General features: G+C 37.5%; 1 protein-coding gene across 6 annotated transcripts in view; it reads left to right on the top strand.

Moving 5' to 3' along the window:
- The first annotated feature begins 6,097 nt into the window (after nucleotides 1-6,097).
- The window catches only part of IMPG2 (interphotoreceptor matrix proteoglycan 2), an 87,118-nt gene continuing 68,554 nt past the window's right edge, over nucleotides 6,098-24,661 (top strand). For 4 of the 6 annotated variants that reach the window (XM_036243451.1, XM_036243455.1, XM_036243456.1 and 1 more), the window contains exons 1-4: nucleotides 6,313-6,397; nucleotides 6,851-7,102; nucleotides 19,469-19,635; nucleotides 22,727-22,758. In XM_036243451.1, coding sequence (XP_036099344.1) covers nucleotides 6,313-6,397; nucleotides 6,851-7,102; nucleotides 19,469-19,635; nucleotides 22,727-22,758 — 536 coding nt within the window. Of the gene's footprint in view, nucleotides 6,398-6,850; nucleotides 7,103-19,468; nucleotides 19,636-22,726; nucleotides 22,759-24,661 lie in introns of all 6 variants that reach the window. The other 2 variants (XM_036243452.1, XM_036243450.1) reach the window with 2 other exon arrangements.

Raw genomic sequence — 24,661 nt, 5'->3', positions numbered from 1 at the left:
TTGATGCTTTTATCCCTTCCTTTCTCTTTAAAAAACAATAAACACATATTTTTAAAAAAGACATTGTCTGTGTGGATGAGGCTTCCTTATGCTGGTGTGCTCTGCATAAGGTGATCTCTTAAACTGAGTGCATCTTTTTGGGGGGCTGAAGACATCAAGGTCAGGACTCCTATAGGGACTCCAGTTGAAGATATGCTTTATTTGATACACTGTTTTCTGGGCTGTATTCTAACACAAATGAAAGGTGCTAGGTTATGGACTATTGTCATGTGAATGTGAAAGTCACTTTGAACCCAAGATCACAGGTGGATTTTAGGAATGGGCGTTGCAACATTGTACCTACACACATCAGGTCTTGCACATGCTATTCCTTCTTCCTGGAATGCTCTCACTACTTCTTATCAACTTTATTTTTTTCAAAATGTGGCTCAAATGTCATCTCCCAACACTTGCTTAAACAGAATAATTCATTACCGCTCCTGTTGCCCCATAATGATTTGTTTCTATTTCTCTTACCAATTTTATTTTATCTTTTTTTTTCCTTTTTTAAAAATCTTTATTGTTGAATGTATTACAGATGTTCCTCATTTTTTCCCCATTGACCCCCTCCTAACCACTCCCACCTCCCTCCCGCCTTTTCCCACACTGTTGTCTGTGTCCATTGGTTATGCATATAATTTCTTTGGTTAATTTCTTTCCACCTCCTAACCCCCTTCCCTTTGAGGTTTGTCAGTCTAGCAACCAATTTGTACTTCTTAATCCCTTCACCTTTTTCACCCATTCCCCCAACCCCACTTCCATCTGGCAACCAACAAAATGTTCTCTGTATCTATGAGAATGTTTCTGTTCTGCCTGTTCATTTTGTTTGTAGATTCCATTGTTGATAGATATGTAATCATTGCCATTTTGTTTGTTCACATAGTTTATCTTTTTCTTCAAAAAGACCCTTCAACATTTCATATAATAACGGTTTGGTGGTGATGAACTCCTTTAGCTTTTTCTTGTCTGGGAAAGTCTTTATATGGCCAGTGATTCTAAATGACAGCTTTGCAGGATAGAGTAATCTTGTTTGTAGGTTCTTGCTTTTCATCACTGGATATTTGTTGCCACTCCCTTCTGGCCTGCAAAGTTTCTTTTGAGAAATCAGCTGACAGTCTTATGGGAACTCTCTTGTAGGTAACTAACTGCTTTTCGCTTGCTGCTTTTAAGATTCTCTCTTTGTCTTGAACCTTTTGCATTTTGATGATGTGTCTTGGTGTGGGCCTCTTGTGGTTCATCTTGTTTGGGACTCTGTGCTTCCTGGACTTGTATGTCTGTTTCCTTCACCAAGTCAGGGAAGTTTTCTGCCATTATTGTTTCAAACAGGTTTTCTATTTCTTGTTCTGTCTCTTCCCCTTCTGGTATTCCCCAAGATGCGAATGTTGGCACGCTTAAAGTTGTTCCAGAGGCTCCTTACATTATCCTTATTTTTTTTTTTTCTTTTTGCTGTTCTGATTGGGTATTTTTTGCTTCCTTATATTCCAAATCGATGGTTTGCTTCTTGGCTCTACCTACTCTACTATTGAATCTGTGTAAATTATTCTTTATTTCAGTTAGTGCCTCCTTCATTTCTGACTGCTCCTTTTTTATGCACTTGAGGCCCTCACTGAGTTTGCTGAGGTTCTAAGTTCATTGAGCATCCTTATAAGCAGTATTTTGAATTCAGTATCTGTTAGGTTGCTTATCTCCATTTCGCTTAGTTCTTTTCCTGGAGATTTTTTCTGTACTTTCATCTGGGACCTGTTTCTTTGTCTCCTCATTTTAGCTGCCTCCCCGTTTTTGTTTCTATGTATTACTTGAGAGGTATGGGGCTATCTGAGACCAGATGCTGCTTGTTTGAAAGAATTTAGGAAAACCTGAAGCAGGATCCAAGACAGGCTAATCCTATGGTTAAGCAACTGGCAACAGCTTGGGTGGGCCTGAAAGTTGGGTGGGGCATGGCCGGGCCTCAGGGAGTCACCAGGGCGGGGCTACCAGTGTGAGCCAAGTTGCTGGAGTCCCAGATATGGTGGCTGTCTGCTGCCCCAGGGAAGGGCTCACCAAAGGAACAAAGGCCTCTGACAGCATGTCTGTCTGGGAGACAGCCCCCTCTCCAGCCCTCGCTCCAGTGCCAAACGGCTCAGTTCTTCCCTGTATGTCTCTGGCGCCCCTTGAGCTGCCTCCCCTCCAAGCTTAGAGGGAGAGAGTCTGGTAAGTCTGTGTGCGGGCCCTTTAATGAGCTGCCTGGGGCTCCAGCCGCTTCAGCCTCCCTGAGCCTCAGTTCCCGCTGGTTTTTCCAGCCAGAAGTTATGGGGATTCTCTTCCTGGCACTGGAACCCTGAACCGGGTTACTGGTGTGGGACGGGGACCCCTCAGTCCTCAGGGAGGACCTTCCCAGCCGAGGTGTCCTCCTGATTTTTATCCGCCACACGTGGGTGTGGGACCAGCCTGACCGCCTCCGCCCTCCTACCAGTCTGGATGTAGCTGCTGCTTTAATTCCGTAGTTGTAGGACTTTAATTCAGCTTGATTGCAGACAGTTCTGAATGATGGTTGTTCTGTAGTTTAGTTGTAACTTTGATGTGGTTTTAGGAGGATGTGATACCACGTTTACCTACGCCGCCATCTTGACCGGAAGTCTCTCTTACCAATTTTATTCAATTATTTGTATACATGTTTTTCCCTGTAGACTACTAGCTCCTAAAAGACAAACATTTTGCATTTCCTGTATTCAGTAGATTAGTAGCCTATGATAAACACTCAGAAAATTTTGCTGAGTCAATAAATGATTGTCAACTCATTTGGAAATAAGGCATGGATGAAAGAACATTGTACTTATTATTTCTAAGCATCAAGTTTTATGTTGAGTTTCTTACCAGTTTATAATTTTGGGGATCTTTCTTACTGTATAAGGACCATCAGATGAGATTTTGAAATATTTCCTAAAAAGAATCTCAATAAAAAATCAAGGAATATTTTTTTTTAGTAATTAAAAATTAGATAATCTTTTTATCTATAGGGGAAATCCAAAATTCTTGCTAAGACTTTCAAGGTATTTCACGGACTACCTCCACCTGTCCAGACTTCATTTCCAACCTATTTGCCCTATGCTCCTGTTCATGCTTTAGCAAAGATGTTTCTAGTTTCTGTACAAATGGTGTATTTTTCTACCTATTGATCATGCCTAGGTTTTTTTCTCCTAACTCCCATTCCCTCTCTCTAACGCTGTCCACTCTGCCCACTACACCAGGACATTTGAGGTCTAGCTAAAATGTTATCTCTAATAAATGTCCTTAGTTTTCCAGTAGGAATTTATCTTGTCTCTGGGTTCCTATGGTAGTGATCACCTATTGCCTTGTATCACACTTGCAGTTATTCTAAGAATGCTGCAGTTAAAAGTTATATTAAATGGGGAGTTAAAATGAATTTATAAAATGGTAAACCTATTTAGAAGCAAATGAACCCAGGTGACGTTTTTATACTATTGTGTGTGTGTGTGTGTGTGTGTGTGTGTGTGTTTAATCCTCACCTGAGGATATTTTTCTATTTTATCTTCAGATAGAGTGGGAGGGAGGGAGAGAAAGAGAGAGTCACATCCACTGGCTGCCTCCCGCACGACCTCGACCAGGGCCGGGGACAAACAGCAACCAAGGTACATGCCTTTGACCAGAATTGAACAAAAGACTCTTTGGTCTGCAGGCCGATGCTCTAACTGCTAAGCCAAACTGGCCAGGGTGTGTTTTTTTTGAGTTTCTTTCTTTCTTTCTTTCTTTCTTTCTTTCTTTCTTTCTTTCTTTCTTTCTTTCTTTCTTTCTTTCTCTCTCTCTCTCTCTCTCTCTCTCTCTCTCTCTCTCTCTCTCTCTCTTCCTTCCTTCCTTCCTTCCTTCCTTCCTTCCTTCCTTCCTTCCTTCCTTCCTTTCTATTAATTAATTAATTTTTGTTATAGATGTTCCCCCCCCACACTGATTACCCCCTCCCCCTCTCTCCCTGCCCTGTCCCCAGCTTTGTTGTCCATGACCTTTGTTCATAACATACATATATATAAGCTCTGTGGTTTATCTCTCCCCCACCACCTCCTCTTCTGGGGATTGTCAGTCTGTACCCCACTTCCACATCTCTGGGACTACCCCATTCCTCAGACTGTTATGTTCATTATATTCCACAAATAAGTGAGATCATATGATAATTTGTCTTTCTCTGTTTGGCTTGTTTCGCTTAGGATAATACTTTCCAGGTCCGTCCATGTTGTCTCAAAGGATAAGAGATCTTTCTTTCTTACAGCTGCATAGTACTCCATTGTGTATATGTACCACTGCTTTTTTTATCCAATTATCTACTAATGGGACATTTGGGCTGTTTCCAGATCTTAGCTATTGTAAATAGTGCTGCTACAAACATGGTGGTACATATATTCTTTCTGATTGGTGTTTCAGGCTTCTTAGGGTATATTCCTAAAAGTGGGATCACTGGGTCAAATGGAAGCTCAATTTTTAATTTTTTGAGGTAGGTGTTGCTTTTTAAAGTACATGTTCCTGAATTCTTGCAAACTATATTTTATAGATATAACAACCATTTTTAGAGTTCTTAAGTAAATACTTGTAATATAAATTAGGGAAAATTTATTTCATTCTACAGTTTGAACAAAAGAGAATTACAAAGTTTGAAACCTCTTTTTGCTTTATGAACACTTGTAACAAAATACTAGTATATACATTAATTTACAAAGAATTTTCATATTTCCTAATTTTCCCCAACAACTCTGTGATTTAGGCAGAGATCATCATACCTATTTTTTTTAGTGGTAAACCAGTTCTAAGAATTTAGGTTTACCAGAATCAAATATTAAGTGGTAAGAACAGGATTTGAACCCAGGGTTGCCCAGGATTTTTCTCATTTTAAGTACAGAAATGTTTCCAGAATACTGTGAGTCTCAGAATATTTCCTGGCCTGTTGGAGTAGGTCATCAAAAATAATTTCCAACTAATATTTGTTACTTCAAAGTTCTCCTTTGGTCTGAATTGTCAGCATGAAACTTTTCTTTGAACTGTAAAATTTCACTTAGCTAGTAAAATTTTCAACTTTTTCCTCTCCATCAAGTTTGGGAAATAAAATTATTATCAGTATATTGCAAATGCTTCTGTGCACATATATTTAATGGTCATTTATACTTGTTAGCTTATATAAGGGCTAAAAATGTGGTTGGTATGAGTTTGTATGGAAAATATGCTTGATGAGCTTTTCCTAAAACTTAAAACACAGGATAATTTAACCGACACAATTAGTTTAGGATTCTCCAGAGAAATGTGCTTTAGGTCTTTACAAAACATTTTTATAAGAAGAATTTCTCCAGAGGTATATGACGTAAGATTGCTATTTGATAGTCAATTCTAGCTCCCACAAGGATTTTAACTAACTTAATTGCTTTCTACTAGGTTTATTTGATAAAAAACAGCTGTCCTAATACAAAGGATTTTGTCTGGTCCTATTGGGTAAGGGATAACACACTGGACCTCATGTTTAATACCAAATTAAGCAATAAAGTTATTATCATAGAACTATCATATTTACTGTGTGTGTAGTATGCACCAGGCAGTATTCTAAGCATTTTCTATATATTACCTAATTCAATAGCTTTATTATGAGTTAACTTTACTACTACAATCCCATTTTATAGATAAGGAAGGAGACATAGTAAGTGATTATAGTGATAAACTTTCAAATATTTTATCAAAGATGGAAATTTAAGGACAGTAAATTTATTACAAAGAGAATCAGCTCCAAGAAAACCAATTTTGTTGTATGTAGCTCTGTACTTCTGAATTAGACAGGTACAATCAGTTTGGGCATTTCATGTTTACAAATTGTAGGTCCCAGAAGAACCCAGAGAACATGCGAATCTATATGGTTCAACTAATAGATTCAGAAAAATTATAAAACTTAGTGAAATACATATGAAACATTATTTTTAAATGAACTGCTTGTTAAAGGCAAGGAGAGCGTTAGTAAAGAGCTTAGCTGGCTAGATTAGAATAAAGAAATTGTCTCCCCATCTGTTCTAATTAGCTTATCTCTCCTGCTTTCATAGCATGCTGGTTATTTCAGAGAAGTGAGAGGTAGTTTGAAAGGACATCATTTTTATTTAAGGTCATTTATAATGGTTTTGGAATATTTGCCAATTCTCATACATAAACTTTTAAAGGTTAGATCTTGCCTGTAACAATTGTTATTGGAAGTTTCAAGGCTTTCGGTGCTCAGTTAAGGATTTGGCCTCAGCTCATTTCTTTGGTTTTGGCCAAATGATTATGTTTCCTCATCTTGGGAAGATTTCTTTGGGTATTTTGATATTTGTCCTGATAGAAGAAAACCTCCCATCATCAACAGGTATTTAAAAATCGACATTGTTTTTATTCTTTTTAATATCTGTATTATATTCTCTCTAAAAATAATATTTGATGTGACTGCTGTAAGAAATTGAATCAAATGCTACCCTATTAACCTTTGATATTGCCTCATTTAAACCGTTTGCAAATCTCTCCAATAATTTTGGTTTTCCTTTTCCTTAGTATTTCCTGGTTCAAACCTTATTTCCTTTTATTTCTTGTGTTGAATTGGATGTATGCTTGACTTCAATAATGAACAATCTAGAAATGAAGGAGTAGGAATTAAATGGAGAATAGAATGAATGCTCCGTTCCTCTCCTTAGGCATGCATGTCTATAACCTGAGATTGACTAAAAAAACCCTAACGTGGCACAAACGTCGGTTTTCCTCAGTCCCCTTTTGTACTGTCTTTTCATTTATCACCAGCACCCTTGTTTATGCTTTCACTCTATAGCACAGACCTACTTATCTTTAGAAGAGATCCAAGAACCCAAGAGTACAATTTCTTTTCTCCTGACTGACCCAGAATCTGCAGATCTTTCTCTGTCCAGTGGAAAGAAACAACCTCAGGACCACAGAGAAGCAGAGAGACAGTGGTTGCTCAGAAGGAAGCGATCTCCTCTGTTTCCTAATGGAGTGAGAATCTGCCCAGATGAGAGTGTTACAGAGGCTGTGGCAAACCATGTGAAGTATTTTCAAGTACGAGGTGAGCAAACATCCAAACCCTCGGGCTCTGTAACAGAATTCAAGCATGGTTTTATCACATTTGGTGTATCTCATTATAATTCAAAATCTGTAATAATTTAGACAGAAACTGAGCCAAAAATCTTTCTTCTAGCGATGGAAAAAGGACTTACTAAGAGTACAGTATTTATATACCTTCAGAGGAAAGTTGACATTGCTTTAAGACAGAAAATGATTTAAATCTTTTTAAGCCCATCAAAAATACCAATTTATGTTATGGGATAAATTAATTATAATTTTTACTTCTTCATTACAGTAATTTGCCTAAATATACTCACAAATTATATTTACCAAGCTATACTTACCTATTTGAGTAATTTGTTATTTTATATACATAAAAATAGAACCAATTTCAATATTTTATAATGTAGACATTCTATAGACTCTGGTTATTCTCTAGTTGGTACACATAAAACTTTTGATGTCTAAAATGAATGTACTTCTCACAATGAACCCTCATACAACAAAACTAGGATTAAAAAAAAAATTTAAATTGATTTTTAGAGAGAGAGGAAGGGAACAGGAGAGAGAGTTAGAAACATCGATGAGAGAGAACATCAATTTGCCACCTCCTGCATGCCCCTCACTGGGGATTGGGCCCAAAACCTGGGCAAGTGTCCTGACCAGGATTCGAACTGGTGACCTCTTGATTCATGGGCCGATGCTCAACCAGTGAGCCACACTGGCCAGGCTTATTTTATTTTTAATCAAATGGTATTATCCTTGATTTCATACTTTTTTTATTGTGTGAAGTCATTCTCTGTTTTCTCTATTTACTAATCAAAATTGCTTAATTGACCCTAATATATGCCTTAGACGTTTGGAGGACTCCCAAACTCTGCTTTTTGCCCCTCAAGAGCCATAAAAAGCCATAATGTGGATGTGATGCTAGTAAACTAAAGTGGAGATAGATGATGAAATGACAGTAATGTCAGGCTTGTTCACTCACGAATATACAGTCAATAAATGTTTATTTAGCACTTGCTGTTTTTCAGGGCTATATGAACCTTCAATCTGAGCTGCTACTTTATCTTCTCCTTATTTTCTTCCATTTGTCCATCTCCTCTTCCTCCTTCACTAAAGCAAGTGTTTTTAAAATAAAAAATTTAGTAACAGATATCACATATATTTATATATTTGATTTTTTGTTAAAGTGACATAATGTATCAGCACCTTATAATTTTTGCATATATTTATATCTCTTGATTGTATTTAGGGGCTTTCAAACATTCGTAAGCAATAAGCCTCTTGTTTACCTTTTTTTTTTTTTTTTGGTTAATCCTCACCTGAGGATAGTTTTCCATTGACTTTTAGAGAGAGTGGATGGGAGGGAGGGGAAGAGAGAGAGAGTGAAACACAAAAGAGAGAGACACATAGACTGGTTGCCTCCCAAACAACCTGGACAGGGCCCGGGGATCAAACAGGTTTACTTTTTTAATGGAAACCCATTGACCTGACCTTTTGTGTATAGAGCATGTGCCAGAAATAGCAAATTCCAGAGAGTAGGAAGAAAATGAATGTACTGAAGATGAATGAGAATGACAGATCATAATTTATGAAAATATGATTTCTACTACCTGGAATTTTAAAGATATTATTTAAAAATTAATCAGAATATCTAGATAGCTGCTTATTAAATAGTAAAGAGAAAATAACCAATCATTGAAGGAATGTGGTTATTATGCCTTTTAATTGCTCTACTTTTGTGTTTATAAATTTAAGAGGTACTATTGAAAAAGAAGCCAGCAAAAAGAAAAACAAAGCATTCCTAGAATAACTGACTTTAGGATACAGATGTTACAAAAGGGATTATTAGAAAAAGACCTTCTACAGAAAGGGCTGGGACAGTACATCAAGACTGCAATAATGTTGATATAACTGTTACTGTCATGATAAAGTGTAAATAGTTTATTTGTTATATTTTTGAATATTAGGAAAAAAGAATATTTCAGCATAGGTCTTGATTCTGAAGACATCCTGAAGAGATAATTGGATTATTCCCTTAGAACCAAAGGTTTGGGAATTGGAAAGCGAGATTCATTTCATGTTCAACCAATGATCTTAGTTCTTTCCACCAAGCTAATTCAATCTAATGGTTTAACTAATTTTTACTTCATAGAGTATTTGGCATTAGTTGCTAGTTGGTGTAACAGATTTGAAAAATATCTCCATTTAAGGAAGAAGCAACAACATTTAATCTAATGATTTGAAAATTAAACATATTTAGGGTGCTTTGAGTAGAATGTAATTGTTAGTATCTCTTTTAAAAATCACATTTGTACTTGGACCTTTTAAAATATAGCTTTATCAAGACATACTTTGATGGATTATAAACTGCACATATTTAAAGTATATAATTTGATTAGTTTTGGCAGATATATTTACCCTTGAAATTATCACTACAATTAAGATAGTGAACTTATCAATCACTTCCAAACATTTTCTCATGTGTCTTTGTAATCCTTACCACCTCCATTTACCTCAGTACTGAGGCAACCACTAATCAGCTTTTTATCATTAGATAGTAGTTTGTATTTCTACCCTTTTTTTTAATCCTCACCCGAGGACATTTTTTGCATTTATCTTCAGATATCTTCAGAGGGAGAGAGTGGGGAAGAGAGAGAGAGAAACATCGATGTGAGAGAGACACATTGACTGGTTGCCACCCGCATTATCCCAACTGGGGCCGGGGACAAACTGCAACCGAGGTACATGCCCCTACCCAGAACTGAACCGGGACTCTCTGGTCCACAGGCCGACGCTCTAACAACTGAGTAAAATGGCCAGGGCTATTTCTACCCTTTTTTATGTAAATGTAATCATACTAGGAATTCTTTTTGTGTCTAGCTTTTTTTACTCAATATAATAATAATTATTATTTTGTTTAGATTGTCATTTTATACTGAATTTTTATATTACCAATGATACATCCAATAATGGATTGCTATCCAAAATTCATAATTTCCTCCCATCTGTGTAAGATGCAATCTATTTCAAATCTTTAAATAGTAATTAACCCATTATTGGATGTATTATTGGCAAATATCTTCTTCCATTCAGTAGGTTGTCTTCATTTTGTTGTTTCCTTTGCTGTGCAAAACCTTTTTAGTTTGATGTAGTCCCATTTGCTTATTTTTTCTTTTATTTCGCTTGCCCAAGGAGATATGTCAGAAAAAATATTGCTCTGATAAATGTCCAAGATTTTACTGCCTATGTTTTCTTCAAGGAGTTTTATGGTTTTGAATCTTACATTTTAAGTCTTTAATTTGTTTTGACTTTATTCTTGTATGTGGTGTAAGAAGGTGGTCTAGTTTCGTTTCCTTCCTTCCTTCCTTCCTTCCTTCCTTCCTTCCTTCCTTCCTTCCTTCCTTCCTTCCTTCCTTCCTTCCTTCTCTTTTTTTTTTTTTTCTATTTGCAAGAGCATGGATGTGGCCATGCTACTACATTCAAGCCAATGGTATAGGAGCAGCTTAGGTGCATACATTTACAAAATTTAAATGATGGCTCACTATTTCCCTTCTTCTTCTTTCCCAAAGAAAATGAATGTGCTGCTAGTAGGCTAGATTCTATTAAGCAAGTGAGAAAGATACCTAGGAGGAGAACAGAGCAATAAGAATATAAAACCCCGGTGCCTGGAGACCCTCATGGAGGGTAACCCCTTATGTGACTAACTGTCTACCTATAGTAGTCTGTTCTGGGAGACAGAAATACACTTCATAAATACATTTAAGTGTCTGAATTTTGAGGTTTTATTGTTACAACAAATTATAGCCTAATTAATATAGAAGCTGACATTTTATTATTAAACTTTTTTTAAGGCATTTTATTTTGGTAAAGATATAAGATAATAAAATATTATGACAATACAACAAAATAAAACAAAACAACACTGTTTTACTCTGATAGCCAAGGACTGATGATTATAGCTATGAATATGTTATTTAAGAGTTTTTGACTAGGACCAATCACATATTCCTTTGTCCTTTTTTTTTTTTTTTTTTTTTTAACCCTCACCCGAGGACATTTTTCCATTTTTTGTTCAGGTAGAGTGGGGGGGAGAGAGAGGAACAGAGAGAGAGAGAGAAACATCGATGTGAAAGGGACACATCGAGTAGCTGCCACCCGCACAACCGACCAGGGCCGGGGACAAACTGCAACCGAGGTACATGCCCTTAGCGGGAACCGAACCCGGGTCTCTCAGGACCTCAGGCCAACGCTCTAACCGCTGAGCCAAACCAGCCAGGGCTCCTTTGTCCTTCTTGACTCCAGACTACCAAAAGTCTGAATTTACTGGGGCAGGGTGGGGGGTGGGGGAGATCCCAAACTGTTTGGAGCACTAGATTTCCTGGGACTTTCTTTAACACTGTCGTGAGTGTGACCCACTCCTTCCTTCAGTCTTTGTTCTTGTTTTATTCCTTAGTTTTACTGGGGGAAAAAGGTTCTAAAGTTTGATCAAAGAAAGGTAAGTGGAACTAGAATTATCAGTTCAAATTATTTTCCCTTAAACTTGGAAGCGGTCTTCTTATTGTCTTTTAATAACCAGTTAAAGACATTTTTTTTTATAGTATAATTCTTTATTTCTCCTTTAAAATTTTTAAAAATTACAGTTGTTCAACATAGTGATAGACATTTATATAACATAAAATGTTTATCCTGATTGGTCTAGTACCCATCTGACACCAAACATAATTTTTACAATATTATTGACTATATTTCCTATGCTTTACTTGTTTCATTAGACTTAGGTCTTTTTGTTTTGTTTTCAACTCTCTACAGTATTTAGATTTGTATTTTTTTTTCTTGGTGTACCAATATATTTCTTTAGTATATCTAAAAGATTTGTTTTAAAGGTGAATATTTTTTCATTGATTTTGTTGGACTTTGTAATCTTTTTTATTTTAAAAAAATGTGTTTTTCTTGATTTTAGAGAGAGAGAGAGGAAGGGAGAGGGAGAGAGAGAAACATTGATGAGAGAGAACAATGATTGCTGCCTCCTGCATGCCCTCTACTGGGGATCAAACCCACAATCCGGGCTTGTGACCTGACCAGGAATCAAACCAGTGACCTTTGGTGCACAAGAATATGTTCAACCAACCGAGCCACACAAGCCAGGGCTGTAATCTTTTAAATTTTAATTCTTATGCCATTCCACTCTGAGATATTTTTTTTTACTATTATATTCCTTATATTTTTCTTCCTTCATTTTTTTCAATGCTTTTGATCTAATTTCTGGTTCAGATCCCACTCATACTTGGAGTCACTCCAGACAAGTACAGCCTGTCTTAGTTTCTTTTAGCTTGTGAACATCAATAGCATCTCTAATTTGAACATGAGGTTTGCTATGTATATGCATTTCTATGTAGAGACGTGTGGGTATGCATTTCAGAATTCTGAGTATAGTTTCCCATAGTGGTTTTACCTCCATAGCTGAATTGCAAAATTCCGGAAGCATGCATAATATCTTGCTCCTATGCTTACTTTGTGGTTTCCTCTGCTAAAGCTCCTGTAATATATAGTGGATAATCAACAATACTTACCTCACAGTGGATATAAATGGTTTACAATTCTAGTATTGCATTAGAGCCATACAGTTATAAGAAATTCCCTTGGCATCTCTCCGACCTAGAAGTGTTAAATACAGATGTTGTTACTTATTATGTTAAACAACTTTTCCCTTGTTCATTCAATACTCTTTTCCTGGTTATATACCTGTACATCCTTCAAGACACTTCATTCTTTATTTGCTTCCTCAAAACGCAAACATAGGTTTTATCTATGATATCATCTTTTTTTTAATCCTCACCTGAGGACATTTTTCCATTTTTTTAAAAATTCAGATAGAGCGGGAAGGAGAGAGAGGGAGAGAGAGAAACAGCGATGTAAAAGGGACACATCGAGTGGCCGCCACCACACAACCCAACCAGTGCCGGGGACAAACTGCAACCAAGGTACATGCCCTTAGCGGGAACCAAACCCGGGACTCTCCAGTCCCTGGGCTGATGCTCTAACGGCTGAGCCAAACCAGCCAGAGTTTATATGCTTTTTGATCATTTAATATCAATACCTTCAGATCCTTTGTCCATTTGTGAATTGGGTTATTTTTCTTTTTATTATTGAGTTGTAAGAATTCTTCATATTTCTGGATACAAATCCCTTAGACAAATGATTTTAAAATATTTTCCCTTGTTCTGTGGGTTGTCTTTTCACATTTAAAAAAAATTAGCAAAAAAATTTATTGAAGATTTGAAAAACAATTCCTAAAATATTGACTTTTCCAGAAAACTGTAGCAACACAATGCATTGTGTCTATCATGTTAAAACATGCATTAGACACAAATACAAAAACCATAAAATGAGCCACCTTACTTCAACAATCTGAGCAAAGATCAAATGCTTAAGGACCCACATGAATGAATTGCAAAGGATGGGCTCTTTAAGTACTGATAAAAAAAAAAGAAGAAAAAAAGGAGCATATATGGACAAGTGTAATCAGTTATATACATTGAATTGAACCTTTGGCACTAGGAATCAGCATTTTCCCATATAACATTAACACATTAACTAAAGTGTGTCATAGCAAAGGAATAGAACTATCAGCATTCAAAAGCAGCTTTGTCAACTAGGCAATAAAACACTACAGTATGTCTCTCCACTGTTCATCAATACACTGGTAGCAGTTTGAAATGAAAAAAAAGAAAGGAAAGAAAAAGGAGCAATACCATTTATTTTCTCTTTTCAAAATCAAACAGAAAACACACAATTCTGTTGTACAGTAACATTTTCAAAGTACATCATTTGTACAAGAGAAGGACTAAGAACATGAATGTTTTTTTTTTTTAATTTTTATTAATTTATTTTTGTTACAGATGTTTCTCCTTTCCTCCCCCTAAACCCCCTCCTCCCCAGCCTGCCCCCCCATCCCCCTAGCACTGTTGTCTATGTCCATTGGTTATGCATACATGGATATAAGTTCTTTGGTTCATCTCATCCATCCCCCCACTCCCACCCCCCTACTCTGAGGTTTGTCAGTCTGAGCCATACTCCTTTCTATGTGTCTGGGTCTATTTTGTTCATCAGCTTATTTTGTTCATTATATTCCACAAATAAGTGAGATCATGTGATATTTGTTTTTCTCTGATTGGCTTATTTCACTTAGAATAATACTCTCGAGGTCCCTCCAGGTCATCTTAAAGGATAAGGGATCTTTCTTTCGTACAGCTGCATAATATTCCATTGTATAAATGTAACACAGCTTTTTTATACACTCATCTATTGATGGACACTTGGGCTGTTTCCAGATTTTAGCGACTGTAAATAGTGCTGCTATGAACATAGGAGTATAGATATTCTTTCTGATTGGTGTTTCAGGTTTCGTACGATATATTTCTCGAAGTGGGATCACTGGGTCAAATGGCAGTTCAATTTTTAAGTTTTTGAGGAAACACCATATTGTTTTTCATAGTGGCTGCACCAGTCTGCATTCCCACCAGCAGTGTACTAGAGTCTCCTTTTCTCCACACCCTTGTTCGAAGATTTGTTGATGGCAGCCATTCTGATAGGTGTGAGGTGATACCTCATTGTTGTTTTAATTTGCATCTCTCTGATGGTTAGTGACATTGAACATTTTTTCATATGTCTCTTGGCCATTTGTATGTCCTGTTTGGAGAGGTGTCTATTTAGGTCCTCTGCCCATATTTTAATTGGATTGTCTTCCTTTGTTGAGTTGTATGAGCACTCTCTCTATATATTGGAAATTAACCCCTCGTCTGATGTATCATTGGCAATTTTGCTCTCCCATATAGTGGGTTCCCTTTCCATTTTGATTGTTGTTGCTTTTGCTGTGCAGAAGCTTTTTAGTTTGATGTAGTCCCATGTATAAATTTTTTCCTTTGTTTCTTTTGTCTTAGGCATTGTATCAGTGAAAATTCTGCTGCATGTGATGTCTGAAATTTTGCTGCCTACATTTTTTTCTAGGATGTTTATGAATTCACGAATCACATTTAAGTCTTTTATTCATTTTGAGTTTATTCTTGTGTATGGTGTAAGTTGGTGGTCTAGTTTCATTTTTTAGCATTTAGCTGTTCAATTTTCCCAACACCAGTTATTAAAGAGGCTGTCTTTACTCCAATGTATGTTCTTGCCACCTTTGTCAAATATTAATTGAGCGTAATGTCTTCGGTCAATTTCTAGGTTCTCTGTTCTGTTCCGTTGATCTATGTGCCTGTTCTTGTGCCAGTACCAGGCTGTTTTGATTACAGTAATTTTGTAGTATAACCTGATATCCGGTATTGTGATCCCTTCTACTTTGTGCTTCTTTTTCAAGATTGCTGTGTCTATTCAGGGTCTTTTTTGGTTCCATATAAACTTTTGGAGTATTTGTTCCAGTTCCGTGGAATATGTTGTTGGTATTTAAATGGGGATTGCATTCAATCTATAGATTGCTTTGAGTAGTACGGACATTTTACTTATGTTAATTCTTCCAATCCAGGAACAAGGTATATGCTTCCACTTTTTTTTTTTTATATCTTCCTCTATTTCTTTTTTAAATGTCCTGTAGTTTTCTGTGAACAGGTCCTTTACTTTTTGGTTAAGTTTATTCCTAGGTATCTCAGTTATTTTGCTGCAATGGTAAATGGAATTTTTTTTTTTTTTTTTCTTTTTTAGTTTCTCTTTCTATGAGTTCATTATTGCTGTATAAGAATGCTGGCGATTTCTTGATGTTAATTTTGTATCCTTCTGCAAGAATCTTTAACTTCAGCTCTGTTCATAAATGTTTCCTCGTTTTCAACATGGGGATCCTCTCTGGCTCTTTGCCTGCCAGGAGGCTGAGGTGTCTCACTGGTTCTGCCACCAACTTTATTTCTAGGTGTTTCCTCTTTGTTCTATTTTTGTTTTCACTTTGATATTTTTCTGGTGTGGACCAGATGTCTTCTTTCCTGGGGAAGCCCCTCTCATCTCTCCCTCTGCATATTGCTCCTGATTGCTTTTTAGAGTTATCACTGTTTCTGCATATTGGTGTCCACTTATTTGAATACTCTGCTCTCTGGAACCCATTCATCCCGATTTTTATTCCAACCACTGTAATGTATGAAGTATTTCACTTGTTTGTCTTTCATGTCAAACTTGACATACTTTGCTTTGTAAAGAAGAGGCCTATGAAAGGACAGCTCTTGCTCACTCTCCTGGAATTTAGGGTTTGGGTCCTGCTTCAGTGCCATTTATAGGGATTTGCAACCACCTCCTCCTTCTCCCATCATCCTGACTACCAACCCCCACCCTCCACCTCACCCAGCTCGGCCTCAGACACAGTGGGCAGTGCCGGGTCTACATCCTGGGTGTGATTTGCTGGCACCCAAACACCTCACAGCACCAAGACTGCCTTCTCTTTCTTGATGGTGTCTTTCATGAACATTTGTAATTTTTTTATTTTGATGAATTCCAATTTATTCTTCCTTTTCAAAATTGTTTTGGCTATTCTGGGTCCTTGAAACTGCATTTTATTTTAGGATTACTTTGTCAATTTCTATGAAGAAGTCAGCCAGTGTTCTGATAGATCAGTTTGGAGATATTACCATCTTAATAATGTTAAGTCTTCCAATCCATGAAAATGGGAAGTTCTTCCACTTATTTAAAATCTTTAACAATTTTTTTTTCACAGTATAAGTTTTGTACTTCATTTGTTAAATTTATTCCCAAGTATTTTATTTTGTTTGATGCTTTTGTAAATTGAATTGTTTTCTTATGTTCATTTTTGGTTTGTTCATTGCTAGTGTATAGACACACAACTGATTTTTTGTATATTAATCTTGTATCCTGATACCTTGCTGAACTTGTTTATTAGTTCTATTAGTTTTTAAGTGGGTTCCTTAGAATTTCCTATATTCAAGCTCATGTCATCTGCAAATATAGAGAGTTTACTTCTTCTTTTTCAATTTTGATGCTTTTTATTTTCTTTTCTTGCCTAATTACCCTGGCTTGAACCACTGACTCTCACTTTTCTTACCAAGGTTTAGTAGATTTTCCTGAATAAATGTTTATTCATTTATTGTATGCCCTCAGGACCATTTCTAGAGACTTTGAATGGCTAGTTTAAAAATAACTTTTACTAGTTTTGCTGGGAAGTAGGTCCATGTAACTCCTCACTCTCTCATGTTGGAAATTGAACTCTGGGAATTACATTTTAATAGACTACATATAAAATGGTTAAGCTTGACTTAAAAGGATGAATTTCTGATGGAAATATTTTAGACCAAGCATTGAATTGCTGAGGGCTTGTATTCTGTAAATCCATGAAAGAGACAAGAGAAGGCCTGCTATAAAACTTGTTATGATTTCTATCACTTCTGGATGCTCCAACTACATTTATTCATCATATAATAATGTTTTTCTAAGATTTTATGAAAAAATTTTAGCATACAGAATAGTGAAAAGAATGATATAATGACCACCACATTCTTACCACCTAGTTCTATGTTAATTTTATTATATTTGCTTTATCACATGTCTTTCTATGTAATTATTTTATTTCTTGGACATATTTGATAAGTTAAAGATGTCAATACATTTTCCCCTAGATACTTTAGCATGAATATCATTAACTAGAGCTTAAAATTTGTTTACCTTTTTAAAGGTGAAATGCATAAATCTTAAGCATGCCTGTTTGTATCTCTTCCTTTGTAAAGTGTCCCATTTTTTTTTTTTTACCTATTTTTAAAATTGAATTATTTGCTTTTTTTTTTAATTAGTGAAATTTAATATTCTGAATCCCAGTTTTGTGTCAGATGTATGTATTTTGAACATTTTCAGCTAGAGCTATGGCTTGGATATTTATTATTATGAGTGTCTTTGATGAGAAGTTTTTTGTTTTAACGCATTTTAATTTCATTTTTTTCTTTTATAGTTGTTGCTTTTTGTGTCCTGTCTACAAAATCTTTACCTATCCTCAAATCATGTAGATATTCTTCTGTGTTTTCTTTTAGGACTTTCATAGTATTAGCTTTACTATTTCAAATTATTTTTTCTGTATATTGTGAAGAAGTTATTGAGATTTATTTTTTCTTCCCATACAGATATATAGTTATTTGGTCTCATAATATTTTTTATACTTGCTCTTATTTTACTACTATAGGACATTTCTTCTGAATATCATTTTCTGTTCTTTTTAGTTCTCATATCTTTTTTAATTAATAATTTTTAATTTTTAGGGTAGTTTTAGGTTTATAGAAAAAATGAACAGAAAGTTCAGAATTACTTATACTGCCACCGTCCCCCCATAACATTCCCCCTTATTCACATCTTGTATTAGTGTGTCACATTTGTTACAATTGATGAGCCAGTATTGACACGTTTTTCTTTTTTATCCTCACCTTAGGATATTTTTGCATTTATCTTCAGATAGAGTGGGAGATAGGGAGGAAGGGAGAGAGAGAGAAAAACATTGATGTGAGAGAGACACATTGAGTGGTTGCCACCCACACGACGCCGGCCGGGGACAAACTGCAACCGAGGTATTGCCCTTCATGGGCACCAAACCCGGGATGCTCTGGTCCATGGGCCGATGCTCTAACTGCTGAACCAAACCGGCCAGAATGACACATTTTTCTTAACTGAAGTTCATAATTTACATATGGTTCATTCCTTGTGTTTTACATTATGTGGGTTTTGACAAATGTATAATCTATGTACTATTAGATTATTATACAGAATAATTTTACTGCCCTAAAAATCTGCTGTGCTCTATCTGATAATCTCTCCCTACCCTCACCCCACCCCCTGGCAACTGCTGGGCTATTTACAATTTCCACAGTTCTGCCTTTTCCTGAATGTCATTTAGTTGGAATCATGCATTCAGGTTGGCTTCTTTCACTTAGCAATATGCATCTAAGTCTTCTCCATGTCTTTTCATAGTATGAAAGCTCATTTCTTCTTATAGCTGAATAAGTTTTCATTATATGGATGTACCACAGTTTGTTTATCCATTCACCTATTGAAGTATGCTCAACATCAGCTCCACTTTTCTAAAACATAAACATGAATTCTTTTAAGAGATGGAAAACAAAAACAAAAACAAAAAACCTTGCCTATTAGGAGGTGAATCAATCCCCTTTGCGAGAGGAAGGAATGGGGACTAGAAATTCTCTTCAGAGTTGAAGAGTCTAAGCTAGACATGAAGAAACAGAAGGGCTTTGACTGGGAATCATTCCCATGTCCCTCCAGAAAGGACACTGTACACAAGAGTGTCTCAGGAATCTGAACAAACAGGTCCATAGTCATTGTGAGAACCCCAAAGTGTGTTGACTTTTTATTAAAACACCTCTCTATTTTTTAGTGTGTCAAGAAGCTGTCTGGGAAGCCTTCAGGACTTTTTGGGATCGACTTCCTGAGCATGAGGAATATCGTTACTGGATGAATTTGTGTGAAGATGGAATCACAACTATATTTGAAATGGGCACAAATTTTAGTCAGTCTGTGGAACATAGAAGCTTAATTATGAAGGTAAGAGTAGTAACAAGGGAAGGAAATGCTGGAGTGTGTATTCCTAGCTAGGGCCTCCCAGGGGTGGGGAACCTTTTCTCTGCCAAGAGCCATTTGGATATTTATAACATCATTCCTGGGCCATACAAAATTATCATCTGAAAAATTAGCCTGCTATATTTGGTCAGGTTAAAATTATCAACTTAAAAATCAGCCTGCTATATTTGGTCAGGCTAATTTGGTGAGGCGTGTGATGTCAGCTGGCATTGATTTTGTGGCCCTTATGTGGCCTGCAGGATGGATGTTCCCCACCCCTGGAGGAAGAAAGAACAAGTGTCAAATCCCTGCATCACTCTTATTTGTTGAATTAGACTATTTGAGTGAGGTGCCATAGGGCACTGCCTAGTCTTCATAACCCTAGCTCTGGCCATTATAATAAACATTGTTAATTTAGTAAGAGCCTCAGCCTGATTTATAAATGTAAATACTTGGAAATTGTACTCAGTAAAGATTTAGGCTAAGAATATAAATCTCTGAGTGTTACTAAATCTCTTATCCTATATCACAAAACCACATGGGCTGGAGCTGAAATCCAGATCCTGTTGTCTTTCCAAAATCCATGTTCTTTTTTTTAAACCATTGGGCCTCCCTGCCTAGTCATTACCAGTTTTACTATTGCAGTGGCTAATCTGGAATGGCTGTTCAAGGAAAACACACACACACACACGCACACACACACGTCCATCTCATTGTGTTCCTGATACCGAATCAACTGATAGGGTAGCAAATATTATGATGTAGAGTCATTACCATAACAGCCGTCTCCTGTGATGTTACATTGTGTCAACTGATGGTTGTTGGTGCCAATTCAATGCCAACAGAAATCCCCAATGTGGGGTACAGTGAAGAAGGAAACTTCATTCAGTGCACATAACTCAATTGTGATACAGGAAGGCTGTAAGGCCACCTGGGGCCAGGTAGCCTTGGGGCCAGGCCCCTCTCTGGCTAGACAGCTTGCTCTGCTCCTCACTGGTATGCTCTGCTCTGCTTTAAGCTGGTCTGCTTTGCCCTGTGCTAATCTGTTCCACTCTGCTCCAGTAAGATACCGTCAGTATTTCATCTCAGCCAGAGAAACACACTCTTCAGTAGAAGGGGAAAGTACATTCCCAGAGCCAGAGGGAAGCTGACTTATATAGAGAGAAGTCCCTGCCCCTGGTTCCTGATTGGTCTGTCCTCATGCAAGTGAGGACTCCAAATCCTTGCAGTTTGATCGGTCCAAAAGGCACTGTCCTGATTGGTCAGAATGGAACTGCTCTGTTTGGTTGGTAAAGAAGCTGATGGGGCTATTGAGCTAGCAGTTCTGATTGGATGGAGAAAGCCCCAGTCTTACTGGTTGAAATAGGATTCCAGGAACTCCTTTGTAAGGGTTAGCTCAGTAGGCAGGAACACAGGCAGGCAGGCAATTCAGTGTAGGCTGCTGCCGGTAGTGCGTTTGCATGAGAGCCCCTGTGCAGAACAGCCCAGTTAGCCACCAGGAGCCCTTTTTAGTAGGTATCTTTTTTTTCAGGGTCCATAGTTGGAAAGTGTCACTTATAAGTGGAAAGTTTAGTAAGTTTAGTTTTAAAGGCATAAGAAATATACTTCAAATAATTACTTAGTAGAACATACAGACAAAGGGGGTAATATGTTACCTGGATGGCATCTTAAATAACAAGTACAAATTAGCTCTTGAGAAGGAGTTTGGGATGGATATTTCAGGCAGAAGGGGCAACATGAGCCAAGTGTTTGTAGGGAATGACTTGGGCCAATATACCAGAAGTGACAGATCAGATTGGAAAATAGATAACAAGTTTGTATTTAACTCTCTACATAATAGGAAACTATTGAAAGGTTTTAAGTAGGTGAGTCACAGTGGCTGATTTCATAGTTTTTGATTTTAAATTGGTCATTATGGTTTCTATACACCAGAGGATGGCATAGAGGGGACAAGATGAGAGCAAGACCAGTTAGATGCTGCTTCACTGCTGCAGGCCCGAGGTGATGAGGTCCTAACTGGACCATGAGATAGATTAAGGGAGCTCGAGAGACATAGTGGGAAACAAGATTAATTATGTCTAGCCTTGTTTGGATTAAAGTTATGGATTGGTGAGAGCGGGATAGGATGAAGACGTGGCCCAAGAAGCCTCCCATTTTCTAGCTCAGATGACTTGAACTGCGAGAACTCAGGGAAGTAGCCTTGGAGATGGGGGGTGGAGGGAGAATGACTCAACTTTCACATATATTGATTTGAGCCATCTGTGAAATATGCATTGCTTGATATTTAGGTATAAAGTTCTAAATATAGCTACAGGAATAACCAGGTGGTAATTAAAACCACGAGAGTGGCTGAGATTATTCTAGGAGAATCTGTAGAGTAAGAAGAGCGGTAGGTAAGTTATTTATAAATATCGTAAGAGTTACTTGGAGTAATAGCTTCCCCATTTTACAGATGAGGAAATTGGGGCCTCACATCAGAGAGATATGGGGACTTGCCTCTGTGGGACTTGAAACCAGGTCTTTGACTCCTAGTTACTTGTGTGCTTTTTATTATTATTACTGGCCTCAAAAGAAAACCACTAATTTAGAGGAAATTTGAGGACAATTTTCTTTGGAATGAGACTGAGGCATAATCCAACAATTGACACGATTTGTCTGAATTCTGGAGAGGCAGATTTATCAGTTGTTTTATGTACATGTTTATATTATTGTAGGATGAGAACTACTATAAGGTTAGATCACAAAATACTTTGATTCTAAGTCCATGGAAGGTTAAGGTACCAATCTCTGATCCGTAGACCATTTGGAATGATTAGCAGGTAGAATCTATTAATCTCTGTCTATTGAAAGAGAGCTTTTAGGCACATAAACAGAGATTGTATATAGGGCGTTCTCACGGTCACAAAACAAACTTGTCATCAGTACACTGCTTTACCTATTTGTCTAACTATAGAGAATAATACCATAGATTCTACAAGGTTAGGACATTGTGTTCTCTATGCAATAAGTTTTGTTTACAGCTTATTAATGGTCATTAACTCACACAGTCTTTTTGTTTTTTCTTTGTTTTCTTTAGAAACTGGCATACACAAAGGACACTGTAAGCCGGTAAGTGTCGTTTTTTCCCCTAAGTTCATGTTTGGCAATGAGATGTATCACACCTACTCCAAGACTCACCCCAAATTTAATGGTCACTTTCTATTTTCTTGCCAGTTCCTGCAGTGACCAGGCCTGTGGGTAGGTCCCAAAGGCTTTTCCTCACCTGGAGGCCACTTCCCTTTCCAGACCACCACCACAGCCACTGTGCTTGTTTACTGTCTGGCCTTACAGGAGGTAGACTTGTTGATGTCTCTTGGGTGAGGAAATAGATTTCTGGAAATAAAATATGGAGTGACCTACTGTTGTCAAGGCTAAGGATAAAAGTGCTCTGAATGGTACAACTTAGTGGAGGATAGTTTATGAAATTATGGGTGGTGGTGTGGGTCACTTTATTAAGGAATGATAATTATGATTTTGAAGTATAGGAATTGCACAACCTTGATGAATCCTCCACTGTTGTGAGTCTTGGCTTCGCTGGACTTTAAGGTTAGGGTCAAGGTCACTTCTGGCTCCTGAACAGTAGCAGGACAAATAGATCATGGAAGCTAAGAGATTTGGGGCCAAAGATTTCCAGTTCTATCCATACTCAGAATATCTGGTTTAATGCCAGCATATGAGTGATTATTTAGAAAAACCTCGCTAGGGCATGCAATCCAGGTTAGAGTCCAGAAGGTTGCCTCAAATTAAAGGGAAGGACATTGAAAAACTGAGTAGGTGAGTCTGTACCCTGAGATCCAGCCTAGGCAGCAGACTCCAGGCAAAAGCACAGTTGAGGTATACGTGTGGGGAGTAGTGTGGTATATGTAAGTAAAATCAAATATGAGTACACAGAAGGGAAATAGGACTCTTTGTGGTCCCACTTATTCATATGGCTAATATTGTCACTGAGTCTATGCTGAGGCCTAAGATTGCTCACCTGCTTAGATGTGGGACCATGTGGTTTCTTGAGGGTGGGCTCTTCACTGCCGAGAGGCAGAGCTCAGAGTTGCCTTTGATTGCCATTGCTGCACACAGGCAGTGGATTGAATAGGCTGGTGTCTGGCCAGAGCCAGCAATCTTCATGGCTGTACCTGATAAGAGTGATAGCACATTTTACAGATCATATAAGGTTAAGAAGTACAGAAATACTGAATAAATATGGCTCTTAACCTAGAAGAAGCCCTGAAGTTTGCTTGTGGAAGTGGATGTTGGACAGATTATAGCTTGTGAGTTAAAGTGGTGTAAGTGTTATTGGAAAATTGTGTGGGTTGCCTTTCTTCTTTACTGATGAGACTGGGGTTCTTTCGATATCCTGAGAAAAAGAATTTTCTGAGACTTGAATGAGAGATATGGTGGTTTTTCTTTGTGTACAGTTACATATCTGGAGTTCTAAAGGACAGTTTGTCTGTCCAAAGTAGAGTCAGAAGCAAAGCCAGTGCCCAGTTTCTGTTCCATGGTGGAGTTAAGTCCATTGGAGCATCAGACTCATTGCAGTCCATTAGTCCAGTGCAGGGGAGCACACCCCCTGTGACAGGAGAGCCAGGAGCACAGGCAAGCAAGAGAGCAAGAGAGGCAAGAGGTAAGTGGGTGGGAACCCCTTTGTTTAGTAGTAGTTTAAATATTAAATCTTCCCACATTTGCAGTGGCCACGCCTATTCTGGTCAATTACCTGTTCCCAGGTGTGATTGACAGGCAAGTATCTTCCCATGTCTCTCAGACCTTACTGGGCATGCATCTATTGTCCAGTTGCTTCCCCAGCCGTCTGTGGGGAACAGACCTGGAAAGTCTGAAACTGCAGCTTTCTGGCAAAGCTGTACAAATGGCATGCCTGTGTTATCTAGCCTTGCCTTTGCTTCTTTCCTGTTAATTAATAACTAGGTTATTACAATGGTATCAGAAGGAGGGTTATCTGAAATAGGGTGGAAAGTTGTAA

Source organism: Molossus molossus, unplaced genomic scaffold, assembly GCF_014108415.1.
Source record: "Molossus molossus isolate mMolMol1 unplaced genomic scaffold, mMolMol1.p scaffold_m16_p_5, whole genome shotgun sequence".
NCBI lineage: Eukaryota > Metazoa > Chordata > Mammalia > Chiroptera > Molossidae > Molossus > Molossus molossus.
The sequence above is the reverse complement of the archived record's forward strand: the minus strand, read 5'-3'. Positions and strand labels throughout refer to the sequence as shown.